Consider the following 26,269-nt stretch of genomic DNA (forward strand, 5'->3'; position numbering starts at 1 on the left):
ATGGACTCAATGAACAAAGAAAAAAAAAACGTGGTATCATTACAAAGTAATATCTTCGAAATTATAAGTTTGGTATGTTTGATAACAACTAAATTTTTTCAAAGCCTCTTCTTGTTCCTGTAATAGACAAGGAAACCCAACCCTTTTGAGCGTGCTGAGTGACTCTGTTCCCTGAGCCAACCTGTTTCCTGTAGATATAATAAATGATGTGTAAACTGAGGTCAAATATTTTCCCACACGTGTAACATTGACCTTTATACAGTCATTCTCAAATAATCAGCCACTATTGATAATGTTTAGGAGTATATATTTATATGCAGCGAGAGAAGGTAAAAGAAAAGCCTCTTGAACAAACCAATACTTGGGCCAGGACAACTCAGAGGAACGATGGGGTTATTCAGAAGTTCTCTCTTCCTCTTAGTCCTATCCCTGCTGCAGGAGTCCAATGCTTCCCTGGTTCAGCTGAATAACAATGGCTATGAAGGAGTTATCATTGCTATAGACCCTGCTGTGCCAGAAGATGAAAAAATAATTGAACAGATAAAGGTAAGGAAGAAATGGGATTTCTCTGTATAAATTGTGGAGTAGAAAAGAAGTTTAGTTAATAATTATTATGGAAACTTCTGAACGCTCCAGGAAGATTAAAAGCAGCATGATGCAGTGAAGACAATGCGGGAATGGCAGTGGGGATTGAAGGTTCTAAATGGGGTTCTACCCTGTGTCGCCATAAGTTCAAAGAGAAGGCACAGGTTTCCCTGATCCTAAGTCTCTTCATCAGTAAATGAGCAGTTGGACTCGTCCATTCTTTAAGCAGTTATTTATTGAATGTTTATAGCATGTCAGGGGGAGACAACAGTGAATTAAAAAACCCCTGCCCTCATGCAGTGTATATTCTTTTCAGATGGTATAGATAATAAAAACATGTAAATCTATATCAGATCAGATGGTAGTAGTTGCTACGGAGTAAAATAAATCAGCAAAGGGGGATAGGTAATGTTGGTGGGCCTGGAGTAGGGGGAGAATGTGGATTACTGTTTAATGTCAGGTAGTCAAGAAGGGCCTCGCTGTTGATGTAACATCTGAGCAGAGACCTGAGATGAGTGAGGGAAGAGTCCAATGAAAACCTGGGGGAGGGAACGGCAGGCACAGCGGGATGGAGGTGAGGGCATGCTGGATGTGACCAAGGAAATAAGTGTGAATGAGCAGAAGGAAGGCTGGGGAGAGCTGAAGTTGGAGAGGTAGCAGGGCCCAGACCACCAGAAAGACTTTTTGAGCTTTTACTCTGAGTGCGATGGGAATCCATGAAAGGACTCTGAACATAGGAGGGGTGTGCTCTCTTGTGCATATTCTGGGATCACTCTGACTGCAGTGTTGAGGAAACTCTGTAGAGGGTTTCCACTTGTCACTCATCCTGTATAAGCTCTGTTGCAGCAGAGAGAGGCAGAGAGACACTGGGTAGGAAGCTGTTGCAGGTGAGAAGTGACCGTGACTAGGAACAGGGCTGCTGTGGTAGAGATCATTCAAGTGGGTGATTCTGAACATATTTGGAGGGTATCAGAGACTAACTTGATGATAGTTTAGATGTGTGTCAGGTGTAGGTGTGAGGAGGGAAAGATAGAAGTCACAGAAGATTCCAAGTGTTTTAGAAGGATGGAATTATTGTCAATTAAGAGGAAGACTGTAAGTGGAGAAAATTTGGCAGTTGGGAGATCAGGAGTTAGTTTTGGACATTTTGAATTTGAGATGCTTATTAGCTATCCACGTAGATAGACTGAGGAATCTGAATTCAGGGAGAATATCTGAGGAGATATAAAAATTTGGGAGTCATCAGTGTGTGGACAAGATTTAAAGCCATGAGAATAAATGAGTTCACTAGGAAGTGCAGATGGAGGAGAGTCTCCAGGACTGAACCAAGGACTCTGACTTCTAAAGTTTCTTCCAACTATAACATTCCACGTAATAAAGAGATTGGTGTCACAGCCATGTAAATTAGTTCCCCCATCCCTGACATTTACTAATTCCTTATATTCAATTCCTCCACTTTCCTTATGCTCACTGTTTTAGCCTTCTGTATGGGTGTTGTTATCCACCAGAAGCTGATGGGCATGACCTGAGTGGTCAGTAGGTGATTCTGTGGCTGCCATTTATCACTCATTCTGTAGAAACTCTTGCAGCTAGTGGTGTTCACTTGTTGATACTTTTTGAATTCCAGGGGAAGGTGAAGATTCCTTTACGCAAGGACACAGGCTTGAATAGCAGTTAATATAGCTGATTCTGACTGATGGCTTCTTAGTGTCCAAGGATAGCCAACCAGTTTCAAACTTTTATGAACCCCTGGAATCAGTATTTGGAAGAATTATTTGTAGGGGCAAAAATTGTTTAAATGATCCTTTATTGAACACTACAAGTAAAATATTGATTGTTGGTAGACATGCCTAGATTACAGAATGTTTCCTGACAGTCTCCCAACCCTCTACAAAATCCTTGCATTTATATTATCAGGCAACCTTGTGAAATACTCTCATCCACATTATACAGAAGAGAAAACTGATAGTGGAGAAGAAAATAATTTTTCCAACATTACATTAAATAGGACAATCTGAGCTGAGATACAGTACAGGGGCTTTGAAGGCTGAGAGACCTGGGTTTCTGTTCTGGCTTGTATGAGATAACAAAAACCATTGTATTTTGAAAATGATGAACCAATTTGTGGACAGAACATTACTGTTGGGATACTCTCTGACCAAATAAGATGTTTTGCTGAAGTGATTCATAATTCATGACCTAAGATGTCAATTGTCAACTCTCCTTATTCCTTTTATTCATGTGTTTTTTTGGTTTGAGAGTACTTATTTTTGGAAATATTGATGTCTTAATCTTCTTTGATCCAACTAGGATATTATAGGAATTCTGAGAAGTAATTTAGAAGAAATATTACAGGAATTCTGCTTAGAAAGCCTCTAAGAACCGTTATTAGCCACCCTAGTATATCCCAGGGGATCACAGTCATGTGATATAGGGTCTGTGAAATCCCTCCATGACCTGAGAACATTCCACTACCCAAGGGAGTCGCATATGGAGACAACAGAGAAAATGGAATCCCTTGGAGATGTACAAAGCACAACCCACACAATAGTATGCAGCAACCCGACTTTTCCAATCAGTACCACAATTCAAACACCATATACACTTTTATATCACAGCCACAGAGAGAGCCATCACTTCAAGCAGAGGGTAACTGGTTGAGATCTTAATATCCCAAAACAAAAAAAGAGGAGAGGCATCCTTAGTAAACAGAGAATTCTTTCCCTAAGAGACATTCTTTCATCTGCTTTAGGCCAGTGATGAAGTAACCTCCTATCTACGTGAGGAGACCTCTGAAGCCCTTTTTCTGATTCTTAGCCAGTCTGCTGGGCCTTCAGTTCTCTCTACTCTGGCTTATGATTGATCCCACGGCTCTGAACCCAGTTTGCTGATCTCCTCAGTACATTAGAGTCAGTACAGTGGATTGTCTTCAGGAACATACGGTAGAGCCTCGGAATTCCTGAAGTACAATTCTGTTGTGGGCTTATGGTAGGTCAGAAAGCACCATGGAGGACAGGAGCCTGCCAAGAAGAAAACGTCACTGTTGACTGGGATGCTGGCAGAAAGATGAAGAGGTTGACGCCATCATCCAGCACCCAGGATCCCTCAATTATTCAGTGGGTTTGATCATGTAGAATAAGACACTTTCACCCATCTATTTCCCCCAGTAGATAGTAAGCTCTAGGCAGGGACTATTTCTCTTATTAATCATTGCATCTCAGGGTTCAGGATACTGAAAAATATAAGGTGATATTATTTTCAGCTTGTTGGCAGAGCAATAAGCAGCAATAAGCTCTGCCTATGATCAAAAAGCTCTGCCTCTCCTATGAATTTTTCCGTCACCCTACCCCACAGGATCCCAACCCAGCTGCCTCTCCTCAGGGGGTGGGATTATAATGAAAATCCTCTCCTATGCCCCATCCCTACAGACTGTTCTCAGCTTGCATCAGCTATGGCTGTTCTCTACTAGGACTTATAAACGTAATGATATCAACCAGTTTTATGACTGCCTATGTGTAGAGTACTTGAAAACTCATTTCATGCTTATGCCGACCTTAAAGATAGGTTGTGATAGTCCATTTAAGAGATGAGGGAACTGAGTTTCAGGACGTTAAATAAATTGGCCAAGCTCTCTCACCCAGAAAATGCTGATGCCAGTATTGGAACAAAGTAGATGACACTAAAGTCTATGCCTTTATCATTTTATACAGTTTCTCTTAACGCCAAACACAAGCATTTGCCTTTTGATGAAGGATCGTTGAAGACTCAAACTTTAATGTGGAGGATGAAGCTATAATTTTGGACCGACAGTTGGCTGAGTTGGAATTGTGAGGCAGAGCCCCTGCTCTTTAGTCAGTTGCCTTTTCTATCTACTCTTAAGTTGGGAAATGCCTGTGATGAACCCCTGTCATTTAGTCCACTGTCACGTGGCCATCCTCACATATATTTTTCCTTTAATAATAGGACATGGTGACTACAGCATCTACTTACCTCTTTGAAACCACAGAAAAAAGATTCTTTTTCAAAAATGTATCAATATTAATTCCTGAGAATTGGAAGGAAAACTCTGAATACAAGAGGCCAAAACATGAAAGCTATGAACACGTAAGAGTTAAAAACCTTCTCTTCAAAATTATGTTTCCTGCTGCCTCTCGGTTTGGGAGCAGACGGATCATTTCAGAATTTTTCGGACTAAATGGTATCATTTCTGTTTCTGACATCTTAAAAATCTTTTTAAACATTCTCAGGCTGATGTTTTAGTTGCACCACCTACCCTCCCAGGTAGAGATGATCCATACACCAAGCAGTTCACAGCCTGTGAAGAAAAAGGAGAATATATTCATTTCACCCCCGACTTTGTACTTGGAAAAAAACAAAATGAATATGGACCATCAGGTAGGAATTTTGGTTAAAATGTATATTTTACAATGCTTCGAACAAGTAACTTTGTATCCAGGTTAATGTACAAGCCTTGGAGCCAGAGTCTCTAGGTTCAAATCCTGACTCCCCTACTTATCAGCTGTGTGTGACCTTGGACAAGTGACCTAGCCTCTCTGTCCTTATTTCCTGTACAATGGTGAATAGAGGAGTTCCTACCTTATAGGATTGCTGTGAACATTAAATTAGATAATCCACATAACTGCAGTCAGTATAGTGTCTACAGAAATTTCAATACATGGCAGCAATACTGAATGTTTTCTTTTGGTGTACTTTTTAGATTTTAATTTTCCAGTTCTCTACAGCTGGATATTAATCAATCGCATGCTGCCTCCATGGAAGGCAAATGCCTGGTAAGCTCGAAAGAGCCAAGATGCCAGCTCCTGGCCAAGAGAAAACACTCATAGGCTGTTAGTTGCTGATATTATCATTCAACCTATTTAGTTGAACCAGATGAACTTGTCTATAAATGATCACTTTTACCTATTTACCTATTGAAAATGACAATTTCATCTAGTTCCATCTAAAAGTTAAGATTACTGGTTCAAATGAACTAAAGCGTATTATTTTTTATATAAAATGCAAATCATTGTTAAAGGAGGGCCCAACTCACATGTCACTACTCAACGAAAATCCTCCTGAATCTGCATACTCCAGAATCTCCTCCCATTGCTCTTTCAATGGGCATACATTAAGTCTCTTGTCTCTGTCAAACACTCAACTAGCCCTGGTCCTCATCATTACTTGGACCTGTTCCCCACCCCAATCTTGAAAACTCCATCATCATATCCCATCCCAATCTTACCTTTCCCCCATACTTTAGCCTAAATATGTTTGTTCTCCTTGGCATCTCTAATCCCTTGCACCCTTCTAGCTATACTTTCTTTCCTACCTGGCATGTCCAGAAAGTCAGTCAGTTCAACTACAAGTATCAATTGCTCAACTCCCTCACCACTCTTATCCTTATGTTTCATTCCACTTGCCAAATCCTCTGTACTGAGTTTCCAGGCACTTTCCTTTGTCTCCTGTTAATATGCTCCAAGAAAACATATGTGAAAGAAAATGACAAAACTAACTGATATCATTACAAAACAGGTTTTTTAAGCTCAGGGAAGCATTCAAAGCTCAACAATATTTTTACTTACCTCTTCTCAGCTCCCTTATAGTCCCCATAGCAGTGGTTCTAAAGCTTCTACCATTTTTCTGAAGATCTCTAATCACTCCTTTCAATCCCATCAATCAACAGATGCCTTGAATGAAAAAATAAAGGCCATGACCTTCTTCCTCTCTACTTCCAAACTCACATCCACCTTCATGTCTTCCCACCTCCACCTGTCTTAGAAGAGGAGGATTTTCTCCAGTTTTTAAACCAAAGTCCCCACTTCAGCTCTTGTTCTTTTCCCATACCCCAGACCTCAACCCAATCCCATAACTGCCAGTTTCCCCTCCCTCTTAAACAGGTGTTTCTGCCATAATGTGATCCATATGTTTATGAAAAAACTCACATTCTGCAAACAATGCCCTAAAATAAGATGAAGAAGACAGTCCCCACATCTATGCAATTGGTAATAAAGATGATAACAAATATAACAATAGCTATCTGGGAAGATCATTTGGACCACCTGGACATCAGCCCAGTGTGGCTGTATGCTGCCATCATAGCAGATATTAAAAGTACACACACACACACACATACACACAGGAAATGCTTTTAGAAATGAGAACAGGGCTAGCGGGAAGTGAGACAATGATGTCTATGGGAATGCAATTCTAAGTCAGAGGGGCTGCTTTTTTTAAAATAAAAATTGTAGAGATATAAGGTCTATATCATGACGATTCAATGTACATACACAAAGTGAAATGATCCCTAAAGTGAACCTAATTAACATATCGTCTCCTCACATAGTACACTAGTGTTTGTGGTGAGAGGACCTGAAATCTATTCTCTTAGCAAATGAAGGTGGGCATTGGAGGCAGGACAACCAGCCATGAGCTGAGAAGGAAGCACGTCTCTCTATAAAGGGAGTCATAGATGCAGGCAGTTTTAAATTTTCTTAAAATTCACCAAATTCATATTGCAGTAGCTAATATGAGGGCTTTTTCCCCCTTATGGAAGGTTATAATTCCATACTCACTAATCCAGCTCCATTTACCTAAGAAACCTTAAACCAGTGTTCTTAAAGTTTAACGTGCAGAGGAATGACTTAGGGATCTTGTAAATATGCAGATTCTGATTCAGAAGGTCTAGAGTAGGTCCCAAGATTCTGCGTATCTCGTTAGCTCCCAGGTGATGCAGATGCTGCTGGTTGAAGGAACACATTTTGAGTAGCAGGGATTTGAAGAAGAAACATGACTTTTGCATAATACTGACGTTTTCCCCCTATTTTCAGACCTCATGAGTTAATTAGAGTTAGAGAAATAGATATTGAAGCAGAATAGACTGTATTTCCAACTTCTCCTTTTCCATTTCTATTTCCTCTGAAGTTTTACAAATATTGCTAGAACGAAAATTCTACTTGTCTCTTTTTTCTGCATTTCAAGCTTGGATTTACCTTTATTCTTCCATTTACCCTGAAATTCTTAGAAAAAAAAATTCTTATTCTGATTCCCTCTCTCTAAGCTTTTTGTAGTCAAGGACTATATTTTACTCATCTTTATATTTCCTACTACCTACTATAGTGCTGTATATATATAATTAATAATAATTGTTTTCATATAATTAATGCTTATATGTGCTAAGTACTATAAATTAATCACTTCATTTAGACACCCCCAAGATTATCTATGGTCAATAGCAGTGTTTTCCTATCTTTTTTTTTAATCAACCTCCTAAGGATAATTTATAGACATTTTTTAACTAATCGCACCCTTATGAAATTTTAATACCACAGATATATTATATATCTGTTTATGTTGTTGGTAGGAGTGAATGTTAGAGAGGCAAAACCACCATAATATCTAAGACTTTTTGCCCCCCAGGAATCAAAACCCAAAGTCCCATCTATTCCACCAATAGCATATATATTTAATAAATGTTTTGTTGATTTAACATGTTGTGGAATAAAAAGATGATATACTTTACAATGTAACACAATATAATATAATGTAATGTAATATACTTTTTTATAAACAAAAATATAAATGTTGGCAGTTATCTAACAACTAAATATAAATATTTTTTGTTTGAAAAAGATTTCTCAAAATATTTGAGGGACAAATTTTGTCACTTGAATTATGATCACGTATTTGGAATATTTTCCCACAGGTAAATTGTTTGTCCACGAGTGGGCCCATCTCCGCTGGGGAGTGTTTGACGAGTACAATGAAGATGAGCCTTACTACAGTGCTAAGTCGAAAAAAATTGAAGCAACAAGGCATGACCATTTAAACTTTCTTAAATTACTTCAGGCTGTAACTTATTTTTCTTAGTTTGATTTCTTTCAAAAGGCAGTCATTCATTTTTGTCCCAATGCACACAACAGATGCTATATCACCAAACAGTGCTTTTCTGGTTTTTTTAGAAAATGTACCTTAAAGTAGGTGGCTGTCCATTTAAAATATACATAACTTCAAGAGCATTTGGTAGCCAATTTGACATATTTTATGCCTCTCTACCATAGCTGCCAGAATTCATTCACACTGAAGTTGTTCTCTGTAGAAAAGGTTTTACTATATGAGAGGAGATCAAAGTTATTTATGCTATACCGGAATGAAAAGAAACAATGGTTAGAAGTAGTGGCAAATGTGGGCTGAGTAAGAGATTATCCAGCTTCAAGGAGGCAAATAGGAATTTCTTGAGTTTATAAAGCTCATTTTAAAATACCAATCTAATGTCATAATTAATAATAGACAATCCTCTTGGTTCTGAGATCAAGAGAGCAGAATTTTTGTTGGGAACCGGTTTAAAATTAGGTGCCATCAGCTTAATCAATCTTAGATGGCCTGATGAAGCTGAGGATTTACCAAAAATGTACAAACTGAAAGATACATGATTTCAGGGAAAGCCCTTCCTCAGCCCTATTGCACCAGTCTCAAGACACATATTTAAAGAGTATTACATCAATTATGTTTATTTATATCATATTATCCCTAAATGTCTAGTCTCTGCTATAGAATATTCATCATGGTTGTTAATATAACATCATGTTCACTGAATTTTGGACCAATGGAACTATAGACATATTTAGGAGACTTCCTAAATGACAGAATGAAATCTAGTCATCGCTTCTTGAATTTGTACTGGAAACATATTGAAAAGATGGGATATATTCACATCCCAGCATATTTGTTGTAATTACTGCCACCTGTGACCAATTCCATGCAATAAAACATATGTCTAAAATGCCTGCACCATTCTTTACTCTCTTAGGCCGTACCTCAATCTTTCCTTCAAGCCACATTTCACTTTGGATAAAAATGCTCCTTGAATAATCAAAACACTTGTTGCTGTACCACATCTCACTCTTTTGGGGATATCCTTATGAACCAAAATCTACAAAGAATTGTAAGCTAAGGTGGTATTGAGAGTAACTGGTTTCACAGGTTGCCTTGTCTAGACGCATGCAGAGCATTTACCATCACAAGGCCACCAGGAGAGATGTTTGGAAAAGAGGACCCTCCAGCTATTAGTGTAAGCAGGACAGCAGGAGCTTTAATCCCAGCAGAGAACTCAGCCATTGCGTGTACTGGAGACCCCACTTAAAATTTCCCTCTGCAATTTCTCGAAAAACAGACAACTGCTCTCGTAGGAACCATTAAACTTTGCTGTCAAAATAAGATGTGTGTGGTACATAAATAAGAATAAAAATCTTGATATAATGGCCAGTTAAAAACTTTAATATAAAGACACTTAAGATTTTTAAAAAATTTCGATTGTTATGTTGCCTCAAAGACTAACTGCCACATATTTTTAGATGTTCCACAGGTATTACTGGTATAAATAGGGTTTATAAGTGTCAAGGAAACAGCTGTATTGCCAGAGGATGCAGAATTGATTCTAAGACAAAACTGTATGAAAAAGATTGTCTGTTCTTCCCTGATAAAGATCAAACTGAAAAGGCATCTATAATGTTTATGCAAGGGATTGATTCTGTAAGTATATCAATCATTACTTCAGACTGTATATTTATAATCAAAGGACATGTTATTATGTTTATAAAATATCTGTGCAGGTGACCTGAGAGATTAGAGTTCTATTAAAATAGAGTTCTTTGAACATTGACTGGCACATAATAAGCACTCAACTAGTGTTACAAGTGATTAGTACTTTTAAAAATCCACTTTACTATTAAATGATTCCTCAGTGAATCATATTTCATTCAATAAACGACATATTTGGAGAAGAGATTTTTAATATTTTTCAGATTTTTAGTTGTTTTAAAGAGAAAACATATAAAAATTATTTTTTTCATTTTATTAACCTTTTAGATCATTGAATTCTGTAATGAAAAAAACCATAACCGAGAAGCTCCAAGCCTACAAAACAAAATGTGCAATTCCAGAAGCACATGGGAGGTGATCAGCAATTCTGAGGATTTTAAAAACACAACATCTATGGTGGCACCACCCCCTCCACCGGTCTTCTCATTGCTGAAGATCAGTCAAAGAATTGTGTGCTTAGTTCTTGATAAGTCTGGAAGCATGGCGGTAAGTTTGTGAGCCATTTTTCCTAGATGTAGGGACAAGGAAGTGATTGAATGCCTAAGAACACTCTGAATGCCACCTGCACCTGAATCGTTCTAAATTGCATGGTGGTGTAAGTACCATCACTTTGTTGGGGGAAGAGGGAGAATCCCCCTCTGCCCTTTCCCTTAAGGTTCTTATGGCTGGCCAAATAATTAACAAGACAGGTTAGCAGGAGAAAATAATACCAAGTTTAACAACATGTATACATGGGAGAAAGTCAGAAACGAGCAACTCGTCCCTCTGTCTAAGCTGCTTGCTTAAGTATTGTAGCTAAAGGCGAGGAAGGTACTGGGGGTGGGTAATGGTCTGGGACGCCAGAGGGCAAGAAGACAATTCTTTTCAGGGTCATCTATAGATAATGTGGTCAGAGAAATATAGAGTTTTTTTGATAAAAGGGGCTGGGTGCCCCTCCCATTGTAACATCTATTTTACATTATCATTACAGCCATCATGGTAGAAGATCTGTTCTAGGAAGGAGCCACCATGTCAAATTCTTTAGGCAGTTAGTGGGGGAGGTCAAATGTCCCTCAGAGAAAACAATTAAAGTAAAGAGATATATTTCAGGGTGGCCAAATCTTCATCTCCTACAACTTCTTGTGATCATGACCTCAAAAGAGGCAGTGAATACTGTAACGAAAGAACGATGGCAATAGAGTTGAAAAGACCTAACCCAAGAGTCTCTATTTATTCCAGAAAATGGAGGGTTTATTAAGAAGGACTTTCAGGCCCTTTAGTAAAGCTTCAGTTAGAAGATCAGAACTAGAAATTGAAATATAAAAATGTTTTCTAATCTTGCCCCCGCTATCTACTGGAAATACTTGACAAACATGAGGAGAGAGTGGATTAGGGGCTTCTGAACTCCATTTCAAGTTAAGGGACAAGATCAACCAGGAGAATTCTTAACATGATTTTATCTTAATTTTCATCATCTATGTAAATAACCTCTTTATGCTCAAAGACACAGACAAAAAGCAGCACCATAATGTAGATATGGCCAGATTCAGCCATTCATTCCTTCTACTATCACTCACTCAATGGTAGGCATTGTGTTGGGCTCTAGGAATGGAAACCCATATCCTTGAAGAGTTTACAGTTCAATAGAGAAAATTTTCTCTCCCTTCCCCATCACCTGGTTAATTCATACATAATCTTCAAAATTTGGTTAGAGGCACCCATTTTCCCAGGAGGAGACAGGCTAGGCTTCTAGGAAGGGCTCCAACAATCACCGGTGAAAACTTCTATTACTTTAAATTATGTTGAAATTATACACTTCTCTCCCACTAGACTGGGAGCTCCTCTACGACTTGAAACAATGTTCTCTAGGAATCATGTCTCTAGGTCTTGAGACAGTGTCTTATTCATCTTTGTATCCCTTATGCCTAGAAAAGGGTTTATCACATATAGACACTCAATAAATAATTGGTGAAATGAATGGACTACAATTGAGCAGTTGTAACGTGATAAGGTATTCAGAAGAATGGCATATTTGAGGAAGAACAGAGCCTGCTGAAGATCAGGAATAATATCTTCAACAAATGGGGATTGCGTGGTTCCTGAAAAGAGCAAAATGTGAATGGAATAATCCACAATAGCACAGCGTTTCAGAAAGAGCATCAGAGTGCTAGACACCAACTCATAGAAGTGTTCTAGGAAGTGTTGCTGGGAAGAGATGACATTCCTGATTGGGAGATGAGCAGCCTCCCTTATACAGGATGCAGATAGAGCCAAGTGTAAAGGTAAAGCAGAGTAGTAAAGAGAGCCCTCAAAGATGGGGATGTGGGAGGAGTTTCTCACTGTGATTTGGTTCTATGGAGTTCAGAAGGAAATTTGGGCATGTGTTGGGGGAAATACTATAGATCAGTTGGTGTTGAGGGACTGGAAAAGACAAATTTTTGAAGAGGCTTACATCATGGGCATTCATGTAGGAAAGAGAGATGTGAGTCTTAATAACTTATCAAAGAACCAATTCCAATTAATCCATTGGTGGGGAAATGGTGGGAAGAGGTAGGAGCAGAAGACGAAATGGGGGAGGTAGAGACTGGGCCTCTCAGATTATAGCTGCATCTTGAGTAAGTTTCATCATTTGGGTAGTCTAGTCCCCAGTGGATGAGGAGATTTCGGTCTCTAGGTGGAGTTCATGATAGTCTGGTTAGATATTGTAGGATCTGGGGAGTGGTTACATCTGAACACAACTAACAGAGGACCCCAAGAGTAATTAAGCAGACTCTCAGATGTGAGTCATCACCCTCCAAATGCAACCCAACACCCCCCGTACCCTCCTCCTCTAATTATGGTGCTTAGCAGTCAACAATCAGCTCTGCTTATAAGCTTGCTTTCCGTACTATATGTTTTCCATAATACGCATAACTATATTTTTCAATTTCAACAACTGACAAAAAATTATTGCTTTCTTTAATAACATCAATTACTATTGATAGAAAATTCTTAACAACAAATTCTATTCACTCAATTTATGTGATCTGCAATTATTTTACATTCAAAAACACTTGGGTTTTTTTCTTGTCATTTTTTACTCAGATTTCTAGTCGCCTAAATCGAATGAATCAAGCAGCAAAACATTTCCTGCTTCAGACCATTGAAAACGGATCCTGGGTGGGGATGGTGCACTTTGATAGTCAAGCCGATGTTAAAAGTAATTTAATCCAAATACTAAGCAGCAACGAAAGAAACAAGCTCTTGGAGAGTTTACCTACAGCAGCTTCTGGAGGAACTTCCATCTGCAGTGGAATTAGATCAGCATTTCAGGTGAAAATCATACTGCAAATATAGTTTGTTCTTTTTTATTATTAGGACATTTGTATGTTAAATGCTGCTGCTTATACTTGCTCCCTAATTTTGACATAACTAATCCTAAGAAGCACAGGACTAAGCCCATGGAAAAATTCACTCAATGATTTTTTAATGGATCAGTAAGTCAATGTATAAACTGATAAGTGAGTAAAGGACTATTAAGATGACACTAGAGTACAAACCCAATGAGGGGAGGGACTTTGTCTGTCTTGATACCATGCAGTAGTCAGTGCCCAATAAATGATTAGTTAAATAAATAAGTGTGCTTGGACAGCAAAAGTCATGAGATTTTAATGCAATGAAGCAAGCTATCCGGTATGACTCCACTTTGGGCCAATCCTGATTTCAGTTTCTGTGACATTCAGTTAGAGAAAACTGATGTTTGTCTATTAAAGCAGATGTGGCAGGGACTGTTAGTCAGAGTTGGGGTAAGAAGACTAGTCAGAACATGAGTCTGACATCAGAGTGCTGGCTCTGCTACTTATTAGCTATGGGATCTTAGAGAAAGTTTCAGTCTCTTTGGACTCTCAGGGCCTTATTTCTAAAATATAGAAAACAAGAATGCCCACCTCATAGGACTATTATGAGGATTAAATGAAATGATACATTTACATACTTAGAACCATATCTATTATATTACATAGTAAATATATAATTCACAATAACTATTATTATGAATCTTATTTTTATCCAAATGGTAATCTAGAGCTCATAATCAATGTCATTTGTGTCATTTTCCTGCTAAAATTGAATCTGAATTCTTCAGTCTGATGTTATTCGAGTCTCTCGCCCCTCAATAAAATTGACCTCACCTCTCTTGCCAGCTTTTTTCTCAGTTCTCCCGTCCTGACACTCTATGCACCAACCAGCTTACTGCACACATTGCTCTCCAAGACACGGTGTACTAGCAGCCTGCGTACCTTTGTCCACGTATTCCTCTGCTTAAAATGTTTCCTTCTTTCCATCTTTGCATGTTAAAGTTCTACCAAGTCTTGAAAATCCTTGCTCCTTCATGTAGCTTTTCCTGCTACTCTCACCCCTGTTGAATCCCCCTCTTTTATGAATAGCGTGGGATTTCACTGTAGCTTTCTAACCTGAAGTCCTGGGTTCAAACTCCAGTGATCACTTACTAGCTTTGTGACCCTAAGCATGATTCTTCACCTCTCTAGCCTTCAACTACCTACTCAGTAAAATGGGCCAATGAAAGCTAGCACATAAGACTGATCATGTTTTAATTTATTCAACATATGTTTATTGTAGGGAGTAGGGGGCAAACATGTAATATAATTTATTGAACATATATTTATGTGCCAAACAAAGCTTCTCTACTTTTGTGCTGCATGCTGTTTCAGTGGGGAACAGATCATGCATCCATGCATGATCAATAAATAAATAATTTAAAACAACTATAATTGAAGATTGTGGAGATAGTGTTGTGAAGGAACCAAACAGAGGGATGTCATAGAGTAACTGGGAAAGGAGGGGCACTGCCTATTTTAGGTAGAGAGGCCACTGGGACTCTCTCTGAAGGGTGACATTTAAGCTAAGATTTGAAGGATGACAAGGGGCCAGTGGTTCAGGCAGAAAGGAAAGTGCAAAGTCCCTTGGGGAAAAGGTGGAAAAGAACTGGATTATTCTAAGAAATGATAGGAGCTAGTGACACTGGAGTTTGGCAAATGAGCGGGTATGAATTGTGGTTGGCAGGTAAACAGGGCTAGTTTTTTCAAAGCTTCAAAAAATATAATAAGAGGTTTGTATTTTATTTTAAGCACAACAGAAAGCTACTGAAGGGCTTTAAGCATCAGAGACTGATAATCAATTTATGATTTAGGAAGACGATTCTGGTTGTCCCATAGGAAATAAATTATAGGGAGTAGAGTGGTAGCAGGGTTGTGATCTAGGGATGGGTTGGGAGTTTGGACTTGGATTAAATTATACAGTGTACAAAATACATTTAAACCGAGCAAGTATTCAGTAAATGGTAGCAGTGTAACATTGCTTTGTTTCTCCTGAACTACAGAATACGTTAGCTGTGTCTTTGTCACTCACCTCTATGTCTCCCCAGTCTCTCACCCAATTCTCAATAAATATTTTTAAATTTTTAAACCAAACTGTCTGGTTTTATAGGAAATGGATTCAAACCACAAATAAAACTCAATCTTAACAGATATAATTCATGTATTCTTTGAGCACTACCAATAATCTTAAGTTTGTGCTTGTTACTATTAGAGGCAAAATAAGTTATATAACAAGATTCCTAGCCTTGACCTGCTTAGAACTTTTTATATCTGTTCTTTATAAATATACTGAGGTTTTCCTGATTTGCAATCAGTTAAGTTATTTTTAATATTGAGCTGGAGTCTTAATGCATCTGGCTATATATGCCGCAGACTATACACAGAAGGCTTATCAGAAAGCAGTCTGGTCAAAGAGCAGAGAAATATTTTTTTTTTTTAATTTTTTGTTTATTGCAGTAACATTGGTTTATAACATTGTAAAAATTTCAGGTGTACATCATTATACTTCTATTTCTGCATATATTACATCATGTTCACCACCAAAATACTAATTACAACCCATCACCACACACATGTACCGAATTATCCCTTTCACCCTCCTCCCTCCCCCCTTCCCCTCTGGTAACCACCAATCCAATCTCTGTCCCTATGTGTTTGTTTATTGTTGTTATTATCTACTACTTAATGAAGGAAATCATACAGTATTTGACCTTCTCCCTCTGACTTATTTCACTTTGCATTATACCCTCAATGTCCATCCATGTTGTCACAAATGGCTGGATTTCATCGTTTCTTATGGCTGAGTAGTATTCCATTGTGTATATATACCACACATTCTACAATTATATTTTCTGTGTCTGGTTGACATGAGTTTCCCAGACTGAGATGTCACTGTCATTTAACCCAGCTGGGGTTTTCCATAGCCCTGCTCTCATATAACTTCATTTGAGCAAACATGCCCTACAGCAGATGATAGAAAATAAAAAGTATGCTTACGTTCCCCCAGAAGTTGTTGACTGCAGATTCAATGATATTAAACAGAAGCTATCTCTTCCTTTCTGCACACTTTTGTTTATTTTCTCAGTACATTTTTTCTAATCTTCCATAAGTCTTTGATCTAGGAACACTTATAGTTACACTCTGATTATATTTGCAGGTAATTAGAGAAATATACTCCGAAATAGATGGATCTGAAATTGTGCTGCTGACCGATGGGGAGGATAACACTGCAGGGAGCTGTGTTGAGGAAGTGAAACAAAGTGGGGCCATCATTCATTTCATTGCTCTGGGACCATCTGCTGATGCAGCAGTCACAGAGATGAGCACCATAACAGGTAAAATATGACCTATATATTCTAGTCCTTTGATGGCAATGCATAAGTGTAGGGCTGACAATCAGCAACTTCTCTCAAGCTCTTGCTCTGCAAGTGCTGTGCCAAGAGCTTGGGACCAGAGTTAAACCAGACCTGATCTCCGTTCTCAAGGTGCTCACAGTCCAGCTAGCTGGAGAGACAAATAAAACTAATCAGATAGCATAATCAGGGCCGGCCCCATGTCGTAGCGGTTAAGTGCGCGCACTGCTGCTGGCGGCCTGGGTTCGGATCCCGGGCACGCACCGATGCACCGCTTGTCAGGCCAGACTGTGGTTGGTGTCCCATATAAAGTGGAGGAAGATAGGCACAGATGTTAGCCCTGGGCCAGTCTTCCTCAGTAAAAAGAGCAGGATTGGCATTGATGTTAGCTCAGGGCTGATCTTTCTCACAAAAAAAAAAAAGCATAATCAGATAACATTGCTCCACAACAAAAGGAATATATAGGAAGAAAGCACCAGGCGAGCAGAGGAAGCCATTAATTCTCCCAGGGTTGTACAGAGTCAGGGAAAGAAAACATGAGAGATAAGGCAACTTCTAAGCTGGGCCTTGAAAGAGGTGTTGAGTTTCTCTGGAAGGAGAAGGGGTGAGAGAAGATGATCAGGTCATGAGCAAAAAGATCATGTTGGGATGACAATGCAAGGCACAGGGAGGAATGGTGGGAAATCCGTGGGATCAGAGCAGAGGCTATGGGGTGGGGGAGATAAGATTTACTGAAGCTCAGGCTAAATAAATCTAAATAACAACAAAGTTTCTAGATTAACTACTGGGTAGCTATTACAGTAGATACACAGACGTGATGAAAAAAGACTATATGTTTTCAGTGCCTTCTTAAACATGGTAGAAAATACATAATTTATAACACTATGAATATCAATTATTGTACTGAGTTGACTTCTAGTATTACCAAATACATACTTGCTTTTTAATGCTTAGTTGTACAAACTCTCACTGTTTCAAAGTACTTTCATGGCCAGTGTAAAATTTATTTCTATCCCAACTATCTCATCCAAAAGTAGTGCTTTCTTGAACTTGTCTTTCTTACTGTTTTTCTATCTCCTCATTGCCAACTATGGTCAGGATAACTCAATATAGCAGCTCCTTAACCTTTCCGTTTTTCTGATTCTGATCTACTCTGGCTGGAAAATCTAAAAGCCACCATTGTTAGAACTATATATTAAGTAAAAGTGATTAATTCCCCTAAAGGGCTGTGTGAAGTCTGTGGGCTTTAATACATGGAATTGTAACATCTTCTTTCGTATTCTATGATTATTTGATGCATTACAACCAGCTATGATTTCTATAAGTGAAGTATAAAGGTCGCTTACACTTCCTGGCTATGAGACTTTGAAGTTAACATTTCAGAGTTAATCTTTACACCTATCTGATTTTGATCTATTTTAATAATTCCTACTGAAACTATGATTTTGTTGACCCTGTTACTTTACTAATCACTAAAATGTGATAAGAACTTATTTTCTAAAAAGCAACAGTCAATGTATTTACGTTATAGGAGGAAGCCATTTTTTTGCTTCAGATGAAGCCCAGAACAATGGCCTCATTGACGCTTTCGCAGCCCTTGTGTCAGGAAACGCAGATCTCTCCCAGCAGTCTCTTCAGGTCAGAGTTCACACTCCTTAGGTATTTGTGTTTGCATTTAGCCATAACCAAGAAAAATAATTTAGTTGTTATAAGTTTTGAGTTCTATATTTTTCTCAAAGTAAATTTTTTTTTTTTTTTATGAGGAAGATCAGCCCTGAGCTAACATCCATGCCAATCCTCCTCTTTTTGCTGAGGAAGCCTGGCCCTGGGCTAACATCTGTGCCCACCTTCCTCCACTTTATATGGGACGCCGCCACAGCATGGCTTGTCAAGCGGTGCCTTGTGCGCGCCCAGGATCCAAACCTGGGCTGCCAGCAGCAGACCCCACGCACTTAACCGCTATGCCATGGGGCCGGCCCCCTCAAAGTAAATTTTTAATTAAAGTCAAAATGCAGTCTGAAATACAAATTATTTTTTAGACATGACCAAAGTAAGTAGTGAAATAGCAAATATCTTTTCTTTTTCTTTTCCCATATGTGTCAACATAGCCTGTTTACTTCAAAATACTTTTACAAAATTCTGTTTCTATCCATACCCATTCCCACCAAGGCTAGATCATGCCAAAACTTCCTTCTTCCATCTTCCAGTTCATCAAGTCACTGCCTACATTACAACTTGCCAGGATCACCTAAACAAACCTTTTTGCATCTACTCCCCAATAATAAAGAGCACAGAAGTTATAGAATGCAGGGTTAGGATAATACACGCAGATTGGTTATGAGACCTGGTCTGTAGCTTTACCCTATAAACAAATGAAATATTGGTCTGAGAACTAGCTTGACAGTGTATGGAGAATAAACCAAAGGAGAATAAAGCCCGTTTCTGAGGGTTTCAATTGGATTGACTGAGAGAATGGTGATGGTACTATCTAAAATAGACAAGCAAAGTGGAGAACTGATTTTGAGGATATTATTTTGTGTTCTCTTTTCACTTTAGTAATTGTTAGTGGATAATGAGACATTAAAATGGAATATTCCAAAGGAATTTAAAATATAAGAGCAGAACATGGGAGATCAGCTAGAAAGGAGTCATTTGCATGCAGGAGGTGCTCAAAGTTTTGAGAATAAACATTTTAAATGGTATGGAAGGAACAGGAAGAAAGTTTTCTTCCCCTCACTTGAAATGCCTTGTAGGTTCTTAAATAGAGAAGTAACAAAAAGAAAGCAAATTTTTGAAAGATTAATCTGGATTCGTGTACATGATGGGTTGCTAGGTCTTGGGAAAGAATAGTGACCAGTTAGAGGTCTGTTACAATAATCTGAGTAGACGGGAACTTGGATTTGGATGGTGGCAGCTGGAATACAGAGGAAAGGCTGAATCCCACCCTTTACTCAATTATTTTCCCCTAGTACTACTATGTAGCCAAAGCCTGCTAACTTTGTTAGACTTTCCTGATGAGGAGTCTGAAAATGTCACTCACATTCAGGTTTAAGTCAATAATGATAATTTGTCCACTCAAAGACATGTTCACTTAACCTAGGACAGAGATTTTTGTCATTGCAATGATGTTGCAATGGCAGAATCACTCTCTTCTATCAGCACTGGTGTGAAGGCAGTTTTGTTTTAGGACTAGGTTGGAGTAGAAGTGGGATTTCTCATCACTCCTGAAATGACACCTCTGTAGGAAGCACCTTCCAGGTCACTGGATAAAGTTGGCTCTCCTTAACTGAGAGTGACTAGCCACAAAGACTTGAAAAACTTTCTTTGAAGCTCCTCTCAGAGAAAGGTCCTATGTTTTACTTCCTCTCTTCTCAGGATTCCAACCTTCATGGACATCAGTTTGCCCTCTTTCCACTCTTGTTGGACATGTTTACTGTCCGCTGCTACTCACTCTATGATATGTGAGGAATTATTTCAAGATTTCTCATCAGGAAAATATTCATGAGTGCTTGTCTCATTATTCGCTAGTCCTGGTTTTCTCTCTTAAGGCCCTCCCCCCATTACTGTGTTTCTACTCAAATACTCTAGCCACTACCAATAAGTATTTTCTTTTACGTCATCAGGAAAATGGATAATCTGAGGGTAACACACACACACACACACACACACACCTTACAGCTAATTTTTCTCTGAGGTTGTAGCTCCCTTTAATGGTAAAGCCTGGGGTGGGTGTTCACAAGACAACTGGGAAAAAATAGTGTGGCCATATCTCCCACTGTAAAACTCATTCTCCTGCTTTAATGCTTTTATTGTACCCTATCCTTTCCTCAGACCCTATATTTCTACACCTTCTGACTGACAACTCTCACATCCCAATCAGCTTTCAGAGAGATCACAAGCCTAAGGTGGTATTCCCTACACAAGCTTGTTCTCAGGCCAGAAATTAAGAACAATATTTAAAAAGTAAAAAGAATAAAAGTATTCTCTTCTCTAGTCACTAATTTTTAAAATATATTTAAACAGCTTGAAAGTACGGGGTTAACACTCAACAATAACCTCTGGATGAATGGCACTGTAATAATTGATAGCACCGTGGGAAAGGACACATTCTTTCTCGTCACGTGGAACAAACAGTCTCCCATTATTTCTCTCTGGGACCCCAGTGGAACACCTGTGGAAAGTTTCACAGTGGATACAGGTTCCAAAATGGCCTATCTCAGTATTCCAGGAACTGCAAAGGTAAGCAATCAGCTTTTAGATCTCCTCACAAATGGGTTTTATAGCTGAAAATACATTGTTTTATGTCATAAACATGGGTTCCAATACTTGTATCATCTTCAAAATTAAGATAAAATAGAATGAACTTTCTATGCCTGTATGGTCCTGAGAATTATGATGGCAGGGAAAAGGAGGCTAGGACTTATGCATTAGGAGGCAGGAAGAGAAGGGAAAAAATTAGATAGGCTAAGAATAACTTTGAGGAGGCAGTGCAGGGAGAGTCTGTGCAACTTGGTATGTAGATAGATAGCTATAGACTCATTGCTTATTAGCACTACCAGATCACAGAATCTGTGGGCTTGGAAGTCAAAGAAAAGGTCTAGACCAAGGCAAACTTTCCAAACTTATTTTTCCCAGCTGAGATTTCACAAAGTTTGGACACTATGCACAGCAATAGTCAGGATGCCCTGACCAAACTGCCTCAGCTCTCGTCCTTTTACCATCAAGAACCTCAAAACCTTGTTTATTCTGCAACATCCTTATTATAGCATTGGATAATGGAAACACAACAAACAGCTGGGTCTTGGATACCTACTATATTTCTAATATTTACTGTATTGAATTTTTAGGTGGGTGTTTGGACTTACAGTCTTCAAGCCAAAGAAAACTCAGAAATATTAACTTTAACAGTAAATTCTCGGGCAGCAAATTCTTCTGTGCCTCCAATCACAGTGAATGCTAAAGTGAATAAAGACACAAACAGCTTCCCCAGCCCAATGATTGTTTATGCAGAAATTCTACAAGGGTTTGTACCCGTTCTTGGAGCCAATGTGACTGCTTCCATTGAATCAAATGGTGGAAAAACAGAAGTTTTACAACTTTTGGATAACGGTGCAGGTAATTCACAGGATTTTATGAATAAGCCTATATTTTCATAACTCAGGCTATGTTACGGGTCCCTGTGGCAGAGTGGGGCAGTAGGACAGTCACCAGAAGAATTGATGCAGATTCTGGATGAACAGCGGGACCAGCAGCAAATTATATGCAGGTAAAACCTACCAAGTGCTTAGTAAGTGTCTTGCACATGGTAAGCACTCAATACATGTTATTTACTGTCATTATTCTTTGTCAACTAGACAACCAATGTCTGTCACCAGACAGGAAGGCCTCATTCAGGAGGTTGAGGACAGCATCAAGAATTCTGAACAAGTCTTTCCTAGGGGGACATCGTCAAGCAAGTTGGCCAGAAAGGGTGAAGGACAAGCAGCCATTTGGGGTTAAGTGGTAGAACTCGGGGCCCTGGCAGGGAAGAGGGGACAGGCAAGAGTACTTCCCAACAGCTGGAACAAAGTGCACATACAGTCCTGGGAACTGAGGCCCAAGGGCAGGCAGAACTGCCACGAGAGAGGAGGTGACATCGCTGGTGCATTAGATACCAGGTCTGACTGGCAGGAAACTAGATACAGTGTTGGCCATACTCTGTCTCCTGGTCTGTATGGGTGAGTGGTGCTTTTTCCAGACCCTGGATTCTTCCAGAACTGAGCCTTCTTTTGATAACCAAGTGACCAGATTTTCTATTCGTATCTTTTGCGTTGTAATTAATTCAGTCAATTTATAATCCTACCCTCAGTAGATCTGGCCCTGTGAAAAATTTAGAAGGTAAAATTGTTCTTTGGCCTACCGCAGTGCCTTCATCTGATAGGCCAGTATTTTCCTCCACTATCCCCTGCCTCTTTCCCTTTCCCTAACCCCTTCCAGGCTATGTCAAAACTCACCTACATCTTGCTTCATTTCTCAACGTCTCACCAGATGACTACTTAGCTAATTTGGAATGCCTTTACTTAGGAGGCATTGGTGATTAACAATGACTTGGAGCGGGGGTTCTCAAACTTTAGCATGCAAAGGAATCGCCTGGAGGGCTTGTTATAACAGAGACTGCTGGGCTCTCCCCTAGGAGGCCTGAGAAATTTGCATTCCTAACGTAGTCCAGAGAGATGCAGAGGCCTCTGGTCCAAGGGCCTTATTGTAAAAACCCCTGTCTCAGAGGGTTAAAGCCCCTGAGAAATGTGTTTGCAATTTCATGAATAACTCCAGTACCACTGATATCAAGAAATATACTTATAATACTATGGTATTCCTGAGTTCTCCAAATGTTTATTTTAATAGTAAATGGGGTTTCCCACTGTCAGACCAGGGAGTTAATGAATCATAGAGCAAGAGCTGAGGATTAAAAGAAAAAGATTGCTTGAGAATAGGTCAAAATAAATAATTTGTAGGTGACTATGGTCAGAATTCAATCCTACGCAAAGATACTTTTTATTTAATGAGGATCCTTAGATTTGAACAGAGAGATGACATAATTATGTGTTTAGATAAAGTAAGAGCTGCAAACAAACCATTTGGCTGAGAAATGGTAAGAAGAGTTCTATAATAATCTGCATATAAGTTGATAAGGTGAAGGTATGCATTACATGTACGTATATTACCAGTGTGTGTATATGTGTGTAATATTATAAAGTATTATATTATATTTTATTATAATATTATAAAACATTATAAAGTAATATATATTATACACATATGTTATATATGTATATAAAATAACTCCAAGATATCAATTCAACAAGATACTGGTTGGCAGATCATGATGCAAATCTTCTCCAAGGGGTCAATCCCGAAATATGGAGCCCAGTTGAGGGGACATACTTACAAAGGCCACATGTTGGCTTTGAAAACGCATAAATTTCTCTTATGCTTTACAATGATCATTTATTTCTTCATTTCTACAACAAGGTGCTGATTCTTTCAAGAATGATGGGGTCTACTCCAGATATTTTACAGCTTATTCAGATAATGGCAGATACAGCTTAAAAGTACGGGCTCACGGAGGAACAAATGCTGCCACCCGGAGCTTAAGGCGTCCAACCAACAGAGCCGCATATATACCAGGCTGGGTAGTCAACGGTGAGTAACTCATGGTGTCTGAAATCTAGTGCTGGCTTGACCACTTGGGAGTTGATATGATTAAAGCTTCAAACATTTTACAACTCAAAGGATAGCTTTTCCCATTTCTGTATTGAAGTTCTCAGCCATATTGGAGTTTGCCTCCAAATTAACCTGAGCGTTGGTACAGTGTCTGGCATGTAGTAAGCACTCAATAAATGTCAGCCATTACTATGTTAGTTTGGAACACCTCACCTATATCGAATAATATACCAAATCTTTAGCTCAGGATGAAGGAAACAGGCTAATATGTTATGTACCTAAGTACAAGCCAGTGGCAGAATTTATCCTTCAGATTACATATGCTGTAAAAGATACGCAAATGAGTAAACATTTATTTTGAATGTTTTTATTACGCGAAAAAATCAATGTGTAGAGTAAGGTGATGATAAGGATTAAGAATGCATTCTTTGCTAACTTTCCTTTGTCTTGCCCCTTATCTTGTGACTTTCAGGGGCTTTCTGTTGGCAACTGGAATGCAACCCAAAGTATTGCTCCTTAGCACTTGCAGCAGGGAGGGAGGGAGGGACCTGGCACAAGTGGTTGGAAGGGAACCAGTGGCAATTTCCTCAAGTCTATTCCCAGCCTAGAAATAATTTGAAAGATAAAGCAATTTCTTTTTTTCAAAAAGGCATATATTGAATTCTATAACATTATTCCCATTCAGTGCAGCCTTAATTCCAAAGCCATCCATTTTCTGTTTCTGTCCAACAATATGTTGGTCAAGATGCTAAAGAAAGAATCCTCCCACTAATTGAATGCTTATGACTTTGTCACCAAATTTAGTACAATGTGACTGTGTAGATAAAAAAAAGGGAAAGATGTGATATGGGGAATTCAATTCATTGAGTTCTGAAAATACTAGTAGAGATTTCCCCATTAAATACCAGGAAATTTCTAATGCAGGGGAAATTGAAGCAAATCCACCAAGACCTGAAATTGCTGAGGATACTCAGACAACCTTGGAGAGTTTCAGCAGAATAGCGTCCGGAGGTGCATTTGTGGTTTCAAATGTTCCAACTCTTCCATTGCCTGACCTGTACCCACCAAGTCAAATCACAGACCTTGAGGCCACATCTGATGGGGATGAGATCAGTCTAACATGGACAGCACCAGGAGATAATTATGATGTTGGAAAAGGTAAGGACGAGGTGGCAAGCGGTGTTGATTAAGTGAAAGATGCTTCTGCAAAAGCAAGAGTGTAAGGGGGTGGGGGGGGGCGGTTTTTAATTGACAGCTCAGGAAAGGATTAATTTTATAATCTGATAGTTTTGAATAAATCAAACATGACACATTTTAACTGGCCTCAATTTTCATACAGATAAGTAGCATTTGGCAGAGTTTAAAAATCAGAATTCAGCTTTTGTTGAAAACTTAGTAAGGCTTTGGCTATGAGTATAAGCTTTGCATAACTAAACAACATTTTGAGGAGAATGAATAAAAAGGAATTTAATATGATATGCTCTAGTTTCTAAACTACATATAACTTTCTTTTTCTTAGTTCAACAGTATATCATAAGAACAAGTGGAAGTATCCTGGATCTAAGAGACAATTTTGATGATGCTCTGCAAGTAAACACTACTGATCTGTTACCAAAGGAGGCCAACTCTCAGGAAACTTTTGCATTTAAACCAGGAAATATCTCAGAAGAAAATGCAACCCACATATTCATTGCCATTCAAAGTGTGGATAAAAGCAATTTGACATCAAAAGTATCCAACATTGCACAAGTAGCTTTGTTTACTCCTGAAGCAGATCCCACTCCTGATGAAACTCATCCAAATCCCAGTCCTGATGAAAATCTCCCTAATTCTGGAGTTAACATTTCTTCTTTGGTGTTGGTAGTAGTTGGGTCTGTGGCAATTGTTAGTATTATTTTAAGTACCACCATTTGTACCCTAAACAAGAAAAAAAATTCAAGAGGACCTAGAACAGAGTTTTAAAAAAAATAACAACAAAAGTGAAGGGCATTTCTAATTTTTTAATTCATCCTGTGTGATCCTGAACTCATAAAAATAATTTTAAGAATTCTAGAAAGGATACTTTGATTAAATATAAACATCTAGGAGTATTTGAAAAATTGTAAGTCAACGTTAAAGTTTAATAATTTTATTTACTCCTTATTTTTTTATCATAAAAAGTGATGAATAAAGCTCCTT

At 38.7% G+C, this 26,269-nt stretch overlaps 1 protein-coding gene across 1 annotated transcript; it reads left to right on the forward strand.

Moving 5' to 3' along the window:
- The first annotated feature begins 387 nt into the window (after positions 1-387).
- Positions 388-26,053, forward strand: LOC131402257 (calcium-activated chloride channel regulator 4-like). Its single transcript, XM_058537118.1, has 14 exons — positions 388-546; positions 4,549-4,689; positions 4,833-4,980; positions 8,288-8,396; positions 9,936-10,113; positions 10,450-10,668; positions 13,246-13,473; positions 16,693-16,870; positions 18,420-18,526; positions 20,912-21,127; positions 21,736-22,003; positions 23,900-24,070; positions 25,016-25,249; positions 25,611-26,053. The coding sequence occupies exons 1-14, from the start codon at positions 388-390 to the stop codon at positions 26,051-26,053; spliced, it is 2,799 nt and encodes a 932-aa protein (XP_058393101.1).
- The last annotated feature ends 216 nt before the right edge of the window (positions 26,054-26,269 follow it).

Source organism: Diceros bicornis, chromosome 4, assembly GCF_020826845.1.
Source record: "Diceros bicornis minor isolate mBicDic1 chromosome 4, mDicBic1.mat.cur, whole genome shotgun sequence".
Lineage (NCBI taxonomy): Eukaryota > Metazoa > Chordata > Mammalia > Perissodactyla > Rhinocerotidae > Diceros > Diceros bicornis.